At 66.9% G+C, this 14,679-nt stretch overlaps 1 protein-coding gene across 5 annotated transcripts in view; it reads left to right on the top strand.

The window, feature by feature from the left end:
• Positions 1-3,924: 3,924 nt before the first annotated feature.
• Positions 3,925-14,679, top strand: part of LOC138819931 (matrix metalloproteinase-17-like) — a 13,610-nt gene continuing 2,855 nt past the window's right edge. The window contains exons 1-8 of one of the 5 annotated variants that reach the window (XM_070011541.1): positions 3,925-4,054; positions 9,049-9,181; positions 9,336-9,465; positions 10,038-10,321; positions 10,706-10,882; positions 11,188-11,287; positions 12,446-12,528; positions 12,754-12,906. In XM_070011541.1, the coding sequence (XP_069867642.1) occupies positions 3,932-4,054; positions 9,049-9,181; positions 9,336-9,465; positions 10,038-10,321; positions 10,706-10,882; positions 11,188-11,287; positions 12,446-12,528; positions 12,754-12,906 (1,183 nt within the window). In that variant the 5' untranslated portion in view covers positions 3,925-3,931. Of the gene's footprint in view, positions 4,055-5,575; positions 5,808-7,677; positions 7,933-9,048; positions 9,182-9,335; positions 9,466-10,037; positions 10,322-10,705; positions 10,883-11,187; positions 11,288-12,445; positions 12,529-12,753; positions 12,907-14,679 lie in introns of those variants that run through there. The other 4 variants (XM_070011543.1, XM_070011542.1, XM_070011545.1 and 1 more) reach the window with 4 other exon arrangements.

Raw genomic sequence — 14,679 nt, forward strand, 5'->3', positions numbered from 1 at the left:
AGTGGCGCTGTGGCTCAGGTGGTAGAGCGCTAGCCTTGAGCTGAAGAGGTGAGGGACAGCGCCCAGGCCCAGAGTTCAGGTCCCACGACTGGACCCAAAAAAAGAAAAAAGAAAAAGAAAAACCATTCTCTCCAGTGGTCTCTGAGCTTCCTCACTCATAGAGGGGCTGCCGTGATGACATCAGTAGTAGTGAACTTCCGGAGCCTGGCCAGGGCATTGAATGACAGCAACAGGGTAGAGTACCAAGACTGGAAAAAAAGCTAGAGGAAGCAAGCTGCAGACTCTGGCTACTGGAAGAGGTCCAGAGAGCTGCCCAGCCTTCAGAGTCCCAGACACCCTGGACATAAGGGCAATCACACTGCCTGCAGCCGGGCTGAGGCTCCATCAGCAGAAGCCTTGAGATGCAACCCTACCGAGCGCTGCTGCTGCTGCTGCTGCTGCTGCTGCAGGCCCAGGATCGAAACAGGTGCCATGTGGGAGCCGCTGTGTATCTGCAGCCGTAACTCTGCCTGCGAAAGCTGGGGCGATGCCCCCAAGAGCCTCAGTTCTGCCAGTCCAGCCCCTAGGCTTTGAACACTCAGAGTCTTGGAAGAAGAGCTGTTCCTGCCTGAGTGCCGGTCCCGACATGACACAGGCCTAGCTGTGGCTCTCTTTCCGTGGCACAGCTCGGGCCCCAAGGAGACCAGCAGGTACTGGGTGGCCCAGGACCAGACTGCCGTGCAAGTGGCCAGTGGGTGAGCCTGGCCCAGCTGGCAGCTGCCAGGACCCGTCACCTGAGCAGCTGTGCAGGAATTGGTCATCGCCAGCCTGCGGTCCCCAGGTTCCAGCCCACATGGGCCCAAGCGGGTAAACAAAGGAGGCGGCTCTCCACAAGCTACGCGCACTGGTGGCTGACGGTGACTTGGCCCCTTGTTGCTGTGGGGCTGGTCCTGGCGCCGGCCTGCTGTGTGGGCAGGACAGCAGTGGTTGCGGCCCGGTGAGGGAGGCAGCAGATAGGACAGCAGAGTAGATGGAGGGTTACGGGAGTGCGGGGTGTGTCGAGGATGGAGGAGCTCCTACAGAAGGAGCACGGTGACAGTGAGTAAGACCACCGTGAGGGCGGCGTGACGGTCCTGCGCACCCCTGAGTCCTGCGTTCTTGAATGAAGCGTGTCTGGAACCCCGATGCCCGGGCTTTCTTCGCCCCGAGCCTCCTGTGCCTGCAGCCACCGTCCCAGTTTCCCCACTTGACCTGCTCACCTCTGAGGACCCGGTTGCTGCTCCCCACCGGCCACGGGGGAGGAAAAGCCCCTAGTCCTGCTAGCCAGAGCATGAGTCTTTCACAGGAACTATTTGCCCTCTTTTTAAAAAAGAAAAAGAACTACTCTTAGATCTCATTAGCACACGGTTTTTGGTTTTTTTGTTGTTGTTGTTGTTTTTTTGCTCGTTTAGCTGACAATCTACCACTTGATTCATTCCTCCAACCTGACTTTTGCCCATTATTTTAGAGATGGAGTCTCATGGTTTTTTCCTGCCCAGGCTGGCTTCAAAGTCGGCTCTGAGGGTTCTTTGGTGTGTTGGGTGGGTATGCATGTGCATGCGTGTGCTCACGTGCATGTGTTGTGTGTGTCAGTACTGGGGCCTGAACTTGGGACCTTAAGCTCCTGCTCAGCTTTTTCTGTCAAGGTTGGCACTCTACCCCTTGAGCCATGGCTCCACCTCCAGTTTTTGCTGGCTAAATGCAGCTGAGACCGATGCCCAGGCTGCTTCAAGTTCATCTTCCAGACCTCATCCTTGTACATGCTAGGATTATATAGGTATGAGCCGCTGGCACCGGGCTCATTTTCTTTTCTTCTTTTTTAAAATTATAGCAAGGACTTATTTTAGTAGAACAGGGAGGAAAGAGAAACACCTGTTCCCCAGTCAGTAAATGGAGTTAAAGGCTTGTCTTGTTTAGGTTTAATGTGACTTCTGGCCCATCTCTGCAACAGCTGTTGTGAGGAGAGGGGAGAGGCTCGGCAGGGGACCAGGTGTGCCTGGAGAGGTGGCTTTGCTGGCTGGAGAACTAAGGTACAAAGTCAAAGGGGACCCTAGGCCGCCAGGACTGGTGTCCTCAGGAGACCAGTGGGCTTCTGCGGACTATGGGAGTCGGCGGAAGGTGCCATCTGTGTGCCAGGCGCTGCCCTCATGAGGCAGTGCCCTACTGACCTCAATCCAGGACTCCAGAATCCAGAATCCACAACAGTAAGTTTCTAGCTGGGCACCGGGGCCCTGCTGCCATCCTAGCTACTCAGGAGGCTGAGGTCTGAGGATCACAGGACAAAGCCAGCCCCGCAGGAAAGCCCACGAATTCTTACCTCCAATGAACTACTCAAAAAAGCCGGAAGTGGTGCTGTGTCTCGACTGGTAGAGTGCTCACCCTGAGCAAAAGAACCTCGGAACGGCGCCGGGGCCCCAGGCCCTGAAAATAAATGACTAAATTCTCCACTCAGCCCACAGACCAAGCCCTGAGCCCCCAGTCCTCACTCAGGGTCAGGGTCCACACTGCTGGGGCTTTGATTAACCCTCTCTGCAGCCCACTCCCCCCTCCCCCGGAGCCAGCGTGCACGGGCCTGGCCGAGCCCCCTTGTCCCTGATGTCCCCGGTGCCAAGCCAGGAGGACAGACTTCAGGACACTGGGTGGAAGGCCACCCTTTGCGTCCGATGATCCTGGGCTGCTCTTTTCCTCCTTTCGCTGGCTTTGAACTGGTTCTGGTGGAGGGAACAGTTGTCTCCAAGGAGGCCAAAAGCGCTTCCCGGCCCCTCACGGCTGCTGCCCACCCTCCTTGCCTGGTCTCCCTTTCCTGGGCTGGAGCAGGTATGCAACGGGAGCCCGCGCCTCACTATCCCAACAGAAAGTCAGGGCGTGCCTGGGAGAGGTGACGCGGGGAGCCTGGCCCCAGGCGGGGAGCCTGGCCCCAGGCAGGTGCAGCGGCCTTGTCTTTGAAGGAAGGGCAGCGAGGACAGCACGCACGCACGGGCACTGTCTTGAGAGTGGAATCCTCGCTGGCCAGCTGCTGGAGCTCTGCACCGCGCCTGCCCCCGCACATTGGGATTTATCACGGCTTCCACGGCGGAAAAGTTGCAAGAAGGAAATGGGTACCGGTAAGCACACGGCAGCCAGCAGGCACCAAACCCATTCTCTGCTCCCAACAACTGCCTGCTGGCCATGTGTCCCTTCCAGGGCTAGGCTCAGCTCTGACTGACTGGGGGAGTGGACGGGGTGGGGGGCGGACGGGGTGGGGAGGAGTGGATGGGGGGGTGGATGGGGTGAGGACAGTGGGGGGAGGTGGGATTGGGGGTAGACGGGATGGGGAGGGTAGATGGACGGGGGTGGGGAGGAGTGGATGGGGGGAGGGGGCGGACGGGGTGGGGAAAGAGGGGGAGAGGGGAGGGGGTGGATCGGGTAAGGGGTGGATGGACAGGGGTGGGGAGGAGTGGACGGGGTGCGCCCACACCTTCACCCCTGCATCCAGGACCCTTCCCACAAGCAGACCCCAGACCAGGTGATTCCAAACCATTCCACAGGCTGGGTTGCTCTCCCCCTCCCGCCCTCCCCGGCCGGCCCGCGCCCCCCTCCCGCCCTCCCCGGCCCGCGCCCCCCTCCCGCCCTCCCCGGCCCGCGCCCCCCTCCCGCCTTCCGGGTCCCGGGCTCCCCCTTCCTCCCGCGCGCCCGTCGCGCAGGCTGCGTGAGAACCCGGCCGGGCCCTCTCCCCGGGGACGGCCGAGCCTCGGCGCCCGGGGCCGTCCCCGCACGACGCCGCGCGGCGCGGGCCCTTTAAGGCGGCGGGCGGGGCGGGCTCATTAGCCAGGCGCTCGGCCCCGCCCCGGCGGCGAGCGGCGGTCGGCGGCGCGGGGCGCGGGGCGCGGGGCGGGCGCGGAGCGAGCGGCGCGGAGAGCGGGCGCGGGCCGGGATGGGACGCCGCGCCGCCCGGGGCCCCGGCCCGCCGCCGCTGCTGCTGTGGCTGCTGGCGCTCGCGGCCCGCGGGGGCTGCGCCGCGCCCGCGCCCCGCGCCGAGGACCTCAGCCTGGGGGTGGTGAGTGCGGGCGGCGCGGGGCGCGGGGCGCGGGCGGCGCGGGGCGCGGGGCGCGGGCGGCGCGGGGCGCGGGGCGCGGGGCGGGCGCGGGGCGCGGGGCGGGCGGGTGGCGCGGGGCGGGCGGGTGGCGCGGGGCGCTGGGCGCGGGGCGCGGGGCGCGGGGCGGGCGGGTGGCGCGGGGCGCGGGGCGGGCGGGTGGCGCGGGGCGCGGGGCGGGCGGGTGGCGCGGGGCGCGGGCGGCGCGGGGCGCGGGGCGGGCGGGTGGCGCGGGGCGCTGGGCGCGGGGCGCGGGGCGCGGGGCGGGCGGGTGGCGCGGGGCGCGGGGCGGGCGGGTGGCGCGGGGCGCGGGCGGCGCGGGGCGCGGGGCGCGGGCGGCGCGGGCGGCGCGGGGCGCGGGGCGGGCGCGGGGCGCGGGGCGGGCGGGTGGCGCGGGGCGCGGGGCGGGCGCGGGGCGCGGGCGGCGCGGGGCGCGGGCGGCGCGGGCTCCAGCGCCCGACGCGCGGCGGGGAGACCGAGGCCGGGCCGGGCAGGCTCCGCCGAGCGCGGCCGCCCCCACCCCCGTCTCTCCGGGGCGCGGGGCTTCGGCCCCTCGCGCGGCCGAGTTGCGGGAGCGGCGCGGGGAGTTGGGAAGTTTGCGCGGCCGGAGCGGGGTCGCCGCCCGTCCCGCCGGCGGGGCGAGGCCGGGCGCGGCCGGCGCGGAGCCGGCGTCCACCGCGGTGAAGAACGCGGGAGCCCCGGGCCCGGCCCGGCCGCCGCCCCGGCGCGGGGCCACCGGGTGCGGGAGCCGCGTCCTGCCCGCGCTGCGCCCGCGGCCCGCGGCGCCCTCTGGCGGTTCCCTCCGCGGTGACGCCCGCGCCGGGGCCGGGCCTGGGGTCCCCGAGCCCCCGCTGCGCCCTCCCAGCTGGCCCCGCCGCGGAGCGGGGTCCGGAGCGGCTCCGCGGTCTGGGAGCAGAGGCCCAGCCCCGCCCTGGCGCGCAGGGTGGCGCCCGCGGGAGGCCGAGGCCGCGCGCCCGGGAGTCAGCGCCCTGAGGTGTCCCTGGATTCCTTGAGTCAGCGCCCGGGCCGGCCTGGGGGGAGGGAGGGCGGGCGGCCTGGGGGGTGGGGGCTGGGGGGCCCTGGGGGAGGCGGGGGCAGGCCAGGGGCGGCTGGGCTCCGGGCAGGAGGCAGGCCTGAGGGGGAGGTCGGGGAGGGGGGGAGGTAAGGCCTGTGGGAGGGGGCAAGCCTGGGGGAGAGGGCCAGGCCCCGGGGAGGGGGCAGGCCGGTGGGGGGCCAGGCCCCGGGGAGGGGGCAGGCCGGTGGGGGGCCAGGCCCCGGGGAGGGGGCAGGCCGGTGGGGGGCCAGGCCCCGGGGAGGGGGCAGGCCGGTGGGGGGCCAGGCCCCGGGGAGGGGGCAGGCCGGTGGGGGGCCAGGCCCGGGGAGGGGCAGGCTCGGGGCGGCCCGGCCCGGGGCAGGCTGCAGGGAGCGCTGCCTCCAGAAGCCAGCCGGCAGCGTGGGCACGCACACCCGCGTGGCGCTGGCTCTGCCACCCCTGGAACCTCATCCCACAGATGTCATCTCTTTAGCGAGGGCTGTGCAGGCGTGAGGCCCATTTCTGGTGCCAGGATCCTGGTTGCCACTGGGTGAGCGTCCAAGGGGTCTGGGCAGCCGCTGGGAGGGCAGACCCGGGTCCGCTTGCCGTGGTGCCGTCCAGCCCGCGGCCCTCCACCTTCCTATGGAACAAGGCAGCTTCAGCCCTAGACAGCCTCCTGCCAGGGTGAGTTCAGCCTCTGCAGATGACCGGGGCAGCCACAGCCGGAACTGTGGCCTAGGCACAAGCCCATGTGTCCCCTGCCTGGGGCCCCAGCCATCCACCCAGCTGGCCACTGCCAGTGGCTTCTGTGTCCCTCCCCCTGCTCTCCATCCTCCCCTGAGCTCCCATCCCCGGCTCCTGAGCTCCCGTCCCCAGCTCCTGACCCCCCATCCCCGGCTCCTGAGCTCCCGTCCCCGGCTCCTGACCCCCCCCCCATCCCCAGCTCCTGAGCTCCCGTCCCCGGCTCCTGACCCCCCCCCCCCCCGTCCCCAGCTCCTGACCCACCTGCTCTCCATCCTCTCCAGAGCGCCCCCCCCCCATGGCTCCTTTCTACTCCAGGATGTCTGGGTCCAGGGCTTCCCTCAGCGCTCTACACTTGCCATTTCCTTGCCAGTCTCCAGCCGTCCTGTTACCCCAGGCCGGCTGTCCTGTGTGCCGCCCGCCGCGCCCCACGCCCCTCCTTCACTCGAGCGCAGAGGCTGCTGGGCAGGCCCCAGGGCCACAGCCAGGCTTCCACCCCAGCCACACGCGTGGGGCCGCTCCCACCAACACCCGCCCAGAGGAGGCCAAGGCCAGCTCCTGGCCTTCCCGTGGTCCAGTCATGTCACGCGTGGACCCGGAGCGGACAGGGCTTCATTGTTCACCGTGTGCTGTGTGAGGAGGACGCATTTCCCGTCCCCTCTGGGCGTCCGTCCCCTTGTGCACCGGGTGGCCGCTGTCACAGCCTCCGGCCTGTTAGCTCGCTTGCAATGCGGGGCTGCTGCCCAGAGACGCCCACACCCCGGGCAGCAGATGGGGGGGTCTGCGGGGGGGGGCTCTGCAGGCCGCGGGCCGCCATGCCCTGCTGCGGGGTGCAGCCAAGGGGTGCGCAGCCCCGGGGCGCTATCTGTGTCCCTGTAAATTTGCTGAAATGACCAGAGGGGGTTTATGCTATGCACATTACGCCTCGTTAGAGCTGTAAAAAGAACATTGTGTCACATTGTGACGGGTGACACCGCACGGGGGTGCACAGACATGGTGGGGGGTCCTGGCCCCCTCGTGCCGTGGCCCCAGTACCCCTGAGTCACCACCCAGCCCAGGCTAGGGCCCCTCCTCGCCCCTCCCAATGGCCTTCTGGAAGGTTCACCCTGCCTCTGGATGCTCGGCCCTGCCGGCTGCAGCCTCTGTTGCCCTGGAGACCGCGTCTGGGTCTGTGGACCCCGGAGGGAGGGCCGCACAGGAGGCAGTAGCCAGGGGAGGGGCAGGGGCCAGGGTGGGGCCTCGTGGCCTCAGACGGGACGGGGGGGGGGCAGAGCCTGCCGCCGTGGCTTCCTGTGAGGCGCTGGCTAGGCGGGGCTGTTGCGGGACCCCAGCTTCTGGGCAGCTCTCCCGGGCTGCTGCCCAGGGCCCTCGGCTCACAGGCACCTCGCTGGCCCATTAGCCTCACTCAACATTTCCGATGTGTTAGCCACGGGGCTGTGTGGTGGTAAAAGTCAGCCCGGGCAGCTGTGGAGCCTGTGCCCTAGGAGATTGCTGGGGGGTCTGCTTCCCCTCCCCCACTGGGGTGCAGGGCGCCCTCTGTCTGCAGGTGTGCTTGGCTGAAGCCCACTGCAGGTCAGCCTCCACAGGGTGCTGGCCCTTGACCGGGAGCAGCCTGGGGCCTGTGGGAGGTTCCTGTGGCACAGGAGAGGTCTGCCCCAGGGGGCAGGACATCATTGCTGAGCAGCTGCCCAGCCCGCGCGCTCCCCTCCGCAAAGCCCCGCTTGGGGAGGGCGGGAGGAGGGGGACCTCCTGGGACCTCCTCCCTCCTCCCCGGTGGTCAGCGGCCTCTGTGCCCGCGCTCCCTGCAGCTGGAGGAAGCCCAGAGGGTGTCTGAGCCGGCGGCGGGGTGGCTCTGCCCCGGCCACCTGTGGACTTGAGCACAGGCATGAGCATGCCCACATGCTCTCACACCTGAGAGGAAAAGGCAGGAGCCCGGGACGTCCACGCCAGCCTCCCACTCAGGCTGGACCGGGCCCCAGCGAGTGTTGATTCGGAAGGGAAACGTTCAACGATCAGAGAAGTAGATCTCCTCCTTGGGCCTCTGGCAGGCCAACGCAGGCTTGCCTCGGTGAGGAGTGGGCTCAGGACCCCCGAACCCCAACCAACACCTCCAGACCCTCCTAGCCAGCAGGAAAAGTGGCCTTGCAGCCTCCTCCGCGGTGGGCGTGCGCGGAGCGCCACCTGGTGGCTGGAGTGCGTGAGCACAGTCCCCACCGCGCGGGGCCTCCAGCCCCCGGGCGCTGGGCCTGCCTCTTATGTGCTGGCTCTCCCGGAAGGCTCCCACGCGGCACTCTGCGTGCGCCTCCTGTCAGCCCTTCACCGCAGGCCAGTCCCACGGGGTCACAACCCCATTCGGCCCCACATCCCTGGGCACGGCCAGATGGAGGCAGAAGAGACACCCCAAGGACCTCCCTTCTCCAGGGAGCAGCCTGGGGTGGGGGCCACAGTGAAGAACCTTTCAGTTTTACTCTAGAACTTTCACTTGTGCTTTCTAGGCAAGTACTTTACCACTTGAACCAGGCCCCAGGCCTTTTTGCTTGCTTTTTTTGTTGGTTGTGGGGCTTGAACTCTGGGCCTGGGCGCTGTCCCTCAGCTCTTCAGCTCAAGGCTAGCGCTCTACCCCTTGAACCACTGCGCCACTTCCAGCATTTTCTGCTTATGTGGTGCTGAGGAATCGAACCCAGGGCCTCATGCATGCAAGGCGAGCGCTCTACCACTGAGCCACCTTCCCAGCCCCATTGAAACTCTTATCTCCAATAAGCCACCAGAAAAACTGAAGTGGAGCTGAGACTCCACTAGACTTAAGCAAAATAGCCCAGGTTCAAGCCCCACAACCAACAACAAAAATTCTAGCTACTTGGGACTGAAATCTGAGGATTTGGATTGAGGTTCAAAGCCAGGCTAGGCAGGAAAGTCTGTGCAACTCTTACCTCCAGTTAACCAGCAGAAAGCCAGAAGTGGAGTTATGGCTCATGGGAGCACCAGCCTTGGGCAAAAAATAAAGCTAAGGGACTGTGCCCAGGCCCTGCGTTCAAGCTCTAGCACTGGTGCGCACAGGTTTCGGGCGTGGCGTGGCTTCCTTGGCGGGAGGGAGGGGTGGCATCGGCCTGGGCACCACAGCAGCGCAGGCTCCTCAGAGGCGGGGCCGCACCTCCACACCCCTCACTCTGCTTTCCACCCCCAGGAGTGGCTGAGCAGATTTGGCTACCTGCCCCCAGCCGACCCCGCCACGGGACAGCTGCAGACGCAGGAGGAGCTGTCCAGAGCCATTGCCACCATGCAGCAGTTCGGGGGCCTGCAGGCCACAGGCACGCTGGGTCAGTGCTGTGGGCGGGGGGGGGGGGGTCCTGGCCCTGCCGCTGGCCTCCGCTGGCTGGGCAGAGAGGAAGGGCAGCACACCCTCGGATGCCCGTGGGCCCCTGGCTGGGGAGGGGGCTGAGGCCCGGCTGCTGACCTCTGTCCACCCCACAGATGAGGCCACGCTGGCCCTTATGAAGACCCCACGCTGCTCCCTCCCGGACCTGCCCACCGCAGCCCGGACGCGCAGGAGGCGCCAGACCGCGCCACCCACCAAGTGGAACAAGAGGAACCTGTCCTGGAGGTAGGTGTGGGCAGGCCTGAGCCCACCGTGAGCGCCCCGGGACTCAGCCTGGGGCCCTGAGGCGGGATGTGGGCGGGACAGGACCCCGGCAGCCCTGCCTCCCCGTGCTTTTGTCCACGTGTGACCCGCTCCTTCCCGGAGCTCCGGCTGCTCCCTCCCCTGAGGACGCACAGCCTGGACCAGTGTGAGCACCTGCAGCACAGCTGGCTGGACCGTCTGCTGTCCCCGGGGCCGCTGCCAGCTCAGGGCAGCCCCTGGGTGAGGCTGTCCCCGGGGCCGCTGCCAGCTCAGGGCAGCCCCTGGGTGAGGCTGGGCCTGGGGCTAATGGACTGGTACCTCCAGAACGCTGACGCTTCCTACCCCGGCGTCCCAGCCCCGGGACACCCCCGCCCCTCCCCCCCGTATGTGGGGGCCATGTCCCTGGTCCTTGCCAGGCGCTGGGCCTGGCACCTGGGGACCGGAGGAAAAGACAGTTGGGTGCATGTCCACATGTACACCCCGACGCAGCGCAGGCGCTGGTCCCAGAGAGGTCGGGGCGGCCCGCTTGACCTCTTCCCTGACCCCCACCCTAGAGTCCGGACTTTCCCCCGGGACTCCCCGCTGGGCCGGGACACCGTGCGTGCACTCATGTACTACGCCCTCAAAGTCTGGAGCGACATCACTCCCTTGAACTTCCACGAGGTGGCCGGCAACGCTGCCGACATCCAAATCGACTTCTCCAGGGCTGAGCACGAGGACCGCTACCCCTTCGACGGCCCGGGAGGCACCGTGGCCCACGCCTTCTTCCCCGGAGACCACCGCGCCGCGGGAGACACACACTTCGACGACGACGAGACCTGGACCTTTCGCTCCTCGGGTAGGTGTGTGCGTGGGACTGACGCGCCCCTGCCCGCCCACAGCCGGGTGCCACGCAGGCAGGATGCCACAGCTCTGCGGGAGGAGAGGCAGCCGGGGCCCGGCACAGGCTGCGGCGTAGGCAGTGCGGGTCTGGGGGTCCTGAGACCTGCTGTGCCCCGTTTCGTTCTGGTGGCGCCTGGGCCACGGGCCTCACCCGTCCGTGGATGGCACTGCTCCACACTGCCTGCCCAGCTCACCTTTGACCCGGGGCCCCGGTGTCGGCCCCGGCCGCCTCCCCGACACGAGAGTACAGGCCCCCAGGGGGACGGCGCGGGAGAGCCCACGGGACACGGACTGTGACCAGGGGAGGCGCTGGCCGCTGCCTCACGGCCACTGTCCCCAGACTCCCACGGGATGGACCTGTTTGCGGTGGCCGTCCACGAGTTCGGCCACGCCATCGGGCTGAGCCACGTGGCCGCCTCAAGCTCCATCATGCAGCCGTACTACCGAGGTCCCGTGGGGGACCCCCTGCGCTACGGGCTGCCCTATGAGGACCGCGTGCGCGTCTGGCAGCTGTACGGTGAGCCTGGCGCCCGCGGGGGACGCGCCCCCGGTGGCCGCACACGGTGGGCGCGCAGCCTGGGCCTCTCCGCATGCAGGGCTGTCTTGCTCCCTGCCCTGGCCCAGGAGGGGGGAAGGGGGGGCCGCGGCCGGCCTGGCGTGTACCCCTAGCTCCCGGGGCCTCTGCTTGCTGGGTGTGCTGGCCGGGCTACCCCACTGAGCGCCGGGGCCGGGGCCCGAGCCAGGCTTGGTTCTGCGGAGTCCCCGGGGCGGGCGGGCGGGCGGGCGGGGGGCCTTTCCACCTTTGTCTCCTGGTCCCCACAGGTGTGCGTGAGTCCGTGTCCCCCACGGCACAGCTTGACACCCCAGAGCCTGAGGAGCCCCCCTTGCTGCCAGAGCCCCCTGAAAACCGCTCCAGCACCCCGTAAGCCAGAGCCCCACAGCCGGGCCCAGCCGCACAAAGCCTCACTGGGTGCCAACTGGACCCGCACATGCCCTGTTCCCTCCACCGCACCCCTGCACGCCCCCTCCTCCTCCCCAGAACACACCCTCTCCTCCTCCCTGGTGCACTCACCATTCTGAAGACCCGCACGTGCCCTGATCCCGCCCCACCTTCCCTCCCCCCCCCACACCCCTGCACGCCCCCTCCTCCTCCCCAGAACACACTCACCATCCTGAAGACCCGCACGTGCCCTGCTCCTTCCCTTCCCCCCCACACGCACCCCTGCATGCCTCTTCCCCCACAGCGTTGCTACCATTCCTTTTCTGGGGCTGTGTTGGGAAACTGGAGTTGGGTCCCAGACTCCCATTCAGCACCACCGTGGTGTACAGAACCCAGACTGCCCCTGGGGGTCTCCAGCTGTGGTCCACTGCTGTGTGATGAGGTTAGACCTGCCCGTGGTGTGCATGCTGTGCTGTGTGCCAAGATTAGACCTGCCCATGGTGCGCCAAGGTTAGACCTGCCCGGGGTGCACCGAGGTTAGACCTGCCCGGGGTGCACCAAGGTTAGACCTGCCCGGGGTGTGCCGAGGTTAGACCTGCGCTGTGTGCCGAGGTTAGACCTGCCCGTGGTGTGCATGCTGCGCTGTGTGCCAAGATTAGACCTGCCCGCGGTGCTCCAAGGTTAGACCTGCCCGCGGTGCTCCAAGGTTAGACCTGCCCGCAGTGTGCCGAGGTTAGACCTGCCTGGGGTGCACCGAGGTTAGACCTGCCCGTGGTGCGCCGAGGTTAGACCTGCGCTGTGTGCCGAGGTTAGACCTGCCCGGGGTGCACCGAGGTTAGACCTGCCCGGGGTGCGCCGAGGTTAGACCTGCGCTGTGTGCTGAGGTTAGACCTGCGCTGTGTGCCGAGGTTAGACCTGCGCTGTGTGCTGAGGTTAAACCTGCCCACGGTGTGCATGCTGCACTGTGTGCAGAGGTTGGACCTCTATTGCTTGGGAAGTGGCAGGAGGCTCTGGTTCTGGCCAGAACAGATGAGCCAGAACAGTCTGCTGTCTGGCCAAGCCCATGAGAGTTATCCACACCTGAGGTTCTGGGTTCGGGACCCCTGACCCCTGACCCCAGCGCTGGCTCTGTGCCCACAGGCTGAGGACGGACGTGCCTCACAGGTGCACTGCGCACTTCGACGCTGTGGCCCAGATCCGCGGGGAAGCCTTCTTCTTCAAAGGTAATGCAGGGCCCAGGGGCAGAGGGGCAGGCCTCAGAGGGACGGAGGGGGGGGGGAGGGGGAGTGAAAGGGGGACCAGGGCAGACCTCGGAGGGATGGGGGCTACCAGGGTCAGACCTTGGAGGACAGCCCACCCCCAGCCACTTCCTGTCTGCCCCTCAGGCCTCGGAGGGATGGGGGATGGGGGGACAGCCCTCCCCCAGCCACTTCCCGTCTGCCCCTCAGGCAAGTACTTCTGGCGCCTGACAAGGGACCGGCACCTGGTGTCCCTGCGGCCAGCTCAGATGCACCGCTTCTGGCGAGGCCTGCCGCTGCACCTGGACAGCGTGGACGCCGTGTACGAGCGCACCAGCGACCACAAGATCGTGTTCTTCAAAGGTGGGTGCCCCAGGCCTCGCCCTCCACCAGCTGTGCCCGCCGTGGCTCTCGCCGGCCCACGGACCTGCCCCCATCCCCCAGCCCTGCACGGCACAGACCTGCCCCCATCCCCCAGCCCTGCACGGCACAGACCTGCCCCCATCCCCCAGCCCTGCACGGCACAGACCTGCCCCCATCCCCCAGCCCTGCACGGCACAGACCTGCCCCATCCCCCAGCCCTGCATGGCACAGACCTGCCCCCATCCCCCAGCCCTGCACGGCACAGACCTGCCCCATCCCCCAGCCCTGCACGGCACAGACCTGCCCCCATCCTCCAGCCCTGCACGGGACAGCGCAGTGCCGCGCCAGCCTGAGCTCTTGGCTCGTGTGTGTTGGGCACCGACTGTGGGCACAGTGCGCACAGACGGAATCTGTCCTTGGGGCAGAGTCCCGACGCGCCTCCAGGGCCAGGAGGAGGAGCAGTGAGGGGCTGCCACGCAGATCTAGGAGCTCAGGCACACACAGGCACGTGCAGCCACACCGAGCCAGCCTCTTCCTTTTTAAGGCTAACTAACATTTATGTGGTCAGGCACTGCTGGCTCGCACCTGTCATCCTGGCTACTCAGGAGGCTGAGATCCGAGGATTACGGTTCAAAGCCAGCCCGGGCAGGAAAGGCCGTGAGACTCTTTATCTCCAATTAACCACTCAAAAACCGGAAGTGGCGCTGTGGCTCAAGTGGTAGAGTGCTCACCTTCAGCTAAAGAGCTGAGGGACAGCGCCCAGGCCCAGAGTTCAAGCCCCACAACCGACCAAAAAAAAAATTTATTTGTTTGTTTTGTCAGTCTTGGAGCTTGAACTCAGGAATTGCACAATGTCCCTGAGTTTCTTTTTCTCAAGGCTAGTGCTCTACCACTTGAGTTACAGCTCCAAATTTTTGGTGGTCATTGGAGATAAGAGTCTCATGGACTTTCCTGCCTGGGCTGGCTTTGAACCATGATCCTCAGATCTCAGTTTCCTGAGCAGCTGGGATGACAGGCGTGAGCCAGCGGTACCTGGCTGATTGCAGGCATGAGCAGCCACCAACACTCAGCTGTTTAATGTTTTGAGAAACCGTGGTGCTCCTCTCCACGATGGCTGTGCCTTCCTCATTCGCAGCCAGCGCAGGCTCCTCTCCACATCCTGGCCAGCCTGCGCTTCACACTCATCTGCATGCACTCTGTGCCACTCCCCGTTGCGTCTCCCCACAGATGAGCCGTACTGGCTGCTTGTTGCGTGCGGTGTTTGTGTCATTTTGGCTTTTGGCTAGCCGTTTTCTGTGTTTTGCTTTTTGCTTTGTAGTCAGGGCCTGTCTGTGTAGCCCAGGCCAGCCTTGAACTCTGATTCCTCCTGGCTCAGCTTCCCAAGTGCTGGACTGCGATTCCAGCACCAGCTGCTTAGGAATGAATCTTTATGGGATACGTGTGCAAACCCGGTCCAGGCCGAGGGCATTAGTAGCTCACTCCTCATGAAGTCCACAGGGCTGTGAGGTTGGGCCTCTGACTCTGTGTCTTTGCCTGTGAATCTGTCCCCACCCTGTGTGTGGAACACTGATAGGGAAGGCAAGAAAGCTTTGTGGGGCCACTGGTGCTTCTCAGATCTCCGTCCCCGGCAGTAAGTGGATGCCCGCACACACAGGTGGCTGGTAACCTGGTGACCAACGCCAGGCGCAGAGTCGGTGCTCAGTGAATGCTCATGAGGACGCAGGCCCTGTGGGGGGGGGGGTGAGCACCTTGTGCCCCCTGCCTGGGTGAGGG

This window comes from Dipodomys merriami, unplaced genomic scaffold (assembly GCF_024711535.1).
Source record: "Dipodomys merriami isolate MVZ:Mamm:240054 unplaced genomic scaffold, mDipMer1.0.p SCAF_827, whole genome shotgun sequence".
Lineage (NCBI taxonomy): Eukaryota > Metazoa > Chordata > Mammalia > Rodentia > Heteromyidae > Dipodomys > Dipodomys merriami.